Source organism: Parus major, chromosome 21 (genome assembly GCF_001522545.3).
Source record: "Parus major isolate Abel chromosome 21, Parus_major1.1, whole genome shotgun sequence".
NCBI classification, from domain to species: domain Eukaryota; kingdom Metazoa; phylum Chordata; class Aves; order Passeriformes; family Paridae; genus Parus; species Parus major.
The window spans coordinates 727,411-729,196 of NC_031789.1; the positions used below are offsets into that span (position 1 = coordinate 727,411).

Genomic DNA, 1,786 nt, shown 5'->3' on the forward strand with positions numbered 1-1,786 from the left:
ATTCCAGAGCCATTCCAGCCAGGAATGAGCTCCCAATCCACAGCCATTCCAGCCAGGAATGCTCCCACAGCCCCAGTCCACAGCCATTCCAGCCAGGAATGCTCTCAGCCAGCTCAGCAGCCCGGTGTGACCCGTGATTCAGGAGGTTTTCCCAGGAAAAGCCTGGGAGCAGCCACAACCCCAAACCGTGGGTGTCCTTTCCCTCAATCCACCCCTGCCCCTAGCCCAAAGGAGGAGACTCCTGGAGCTGTTCCTGGAAATCCTGAGCGCTCTCCCAGTTCCAGCCAGTCTGATTCCCACAGCAGCACCCATTCCAGCTCCCACTCCAGCCCTGCCCTGTCTCAGCCTGGAGAGAGGGATCTCTCCTGGAGTCTCGCTGGAATCTCCCCCTGGATCTCCCCACGCACTGGGAGGCAGCAGATGAGCTGGGAACTGGGACAACTGGGAGCTGTGGGAGGAATTCCTGGAGCTCAGAGCTGTGCTCCAGCCTCGCTCCTGGCTGCACTGGGGCGGGGAGGGGAGGGGGTCTGAGCTCCCTGGGGGATTCCAGGCGGGAATTCCCTGTCCTTACCCTCCCTGCAGGACCTGCGGAAGGTCAGCGTGGAGTCCACCTCGTTCTTGATCTTGATCAGGGCATCGAGCACCATGGGCCCACACCTGCGGCACAAGCCCCCGGTCACCCGCAGGGATCCCCTGTGGGGCCAGCCCCGCGTGTCCCCGTGAGTCACAGGGACACTCGGGGACAATTCCTGTCCTTTGACACCCAGGGCACCACCCAGGGATGGTTCACTGCGACAAAGCCACCCCGAAACCGGAGCTGCTGCTCCTGCGAGCTCGGGCAGGGTGGGAGCTCTGGGGTGGATCCCTCTGGAGGAATTCCTGGGAAGGAAAGGTTTGGGGTGGATCCCTCTGGAAAAGCTCCTGGGAAGGGTTTGGGGTGGAACCCTCTGGAGGAGATCCTGGGGATGGATTTGGGATGGATCCCTCTGGAGAAATTCCTGGGAAGAGTTTGGGATGGATCCCTCTGGAGGAGATCCCGGGAATGGTTTGGGGTGGATCCCTATGGAGGAATTCCTGGGAAGGGTTTGGGATGGATCCCTCTGGAAAAGCTCCTGGGAAAGGTTTGGGATGGATCCGTCTGGAGGAGCTCCTGGGGATGGATTCCTCTGGAGGAGCTCCTGGAAAAGGTTTGGGGTGGATCCCTCTGGAGAAATTCCTGGGGATGGATTTGGGATGGATCCCTCTGGAGAAATTCCTGGGAATGGTTTGGGGTGGATCCCTCTGGAGGAGCTCCTGGGGATGGATTTGGGATGGATCCCTCTGGAGGAATTCCTGGGAAGGAAGGGTTTGGGATGGATCCCTCTGGAAAAGCTCCTGGGAAAGGTTTGGGATAGATTTGTGACCTGCTTTTTCCTGGGATAACAGCCACGGTGGGTGCTCAGTGCCAGAGGGGAGCAGCCCCTTCCCAGCCATTCCCTGGAGCCAGGATTGCTCCTGGCCCCATTCCCGAGGGACACCCACTTGTTCAGGTCCACCTCGTAGGTCTGCATGCGGGGTTTGTCCCCAGCCTTGTCGGGGTCCCATCTGTAGATGGCAAATTTCTTCAGCCGCGGCGCCGCCGCCGCCGTCTGCGCCTCACGGAGCACCTGGATCCAGGGGAAAACAAACAGCCTCAGATCTCCTCGAATTCAGGGAAAAAACAGCCTCAGATCCCTCCTGGATCCAGGGAAAAACAGCCTCAGATCCCTCCTGGATCCAGGGAAAAACAGCCTCAGATCTCATCCTG

General features: G+C 59.7%; 1 protein-coding gene across 1 annotated transcript in view; it reads right to left on the minus strand.

Moving 5' to 3' along the window:
* SDHB (succinate dehydrogenase complex iron sulfur subunit B) overlaps positions 1-1,786 on the minus strand; it is a 7,372-nt gene that overhangs the window by 4,466 nt on the left and 1,120 nt on the right. The window contains exons 2-3 of the mRNA XM_033519353.1: positions 1,522-1,646; positions 480-657 (exon numbers count right to left, since the gene is read on the minus strand). Coding sequence (XP_033375244.1) covers positions 480-657; positions 1,522-1,646 — 303 coding nt within the window. The remainder of the gene's footprint in view (positions 1-479; positions 658-1,521; positions 1,647-1,786) is intronic.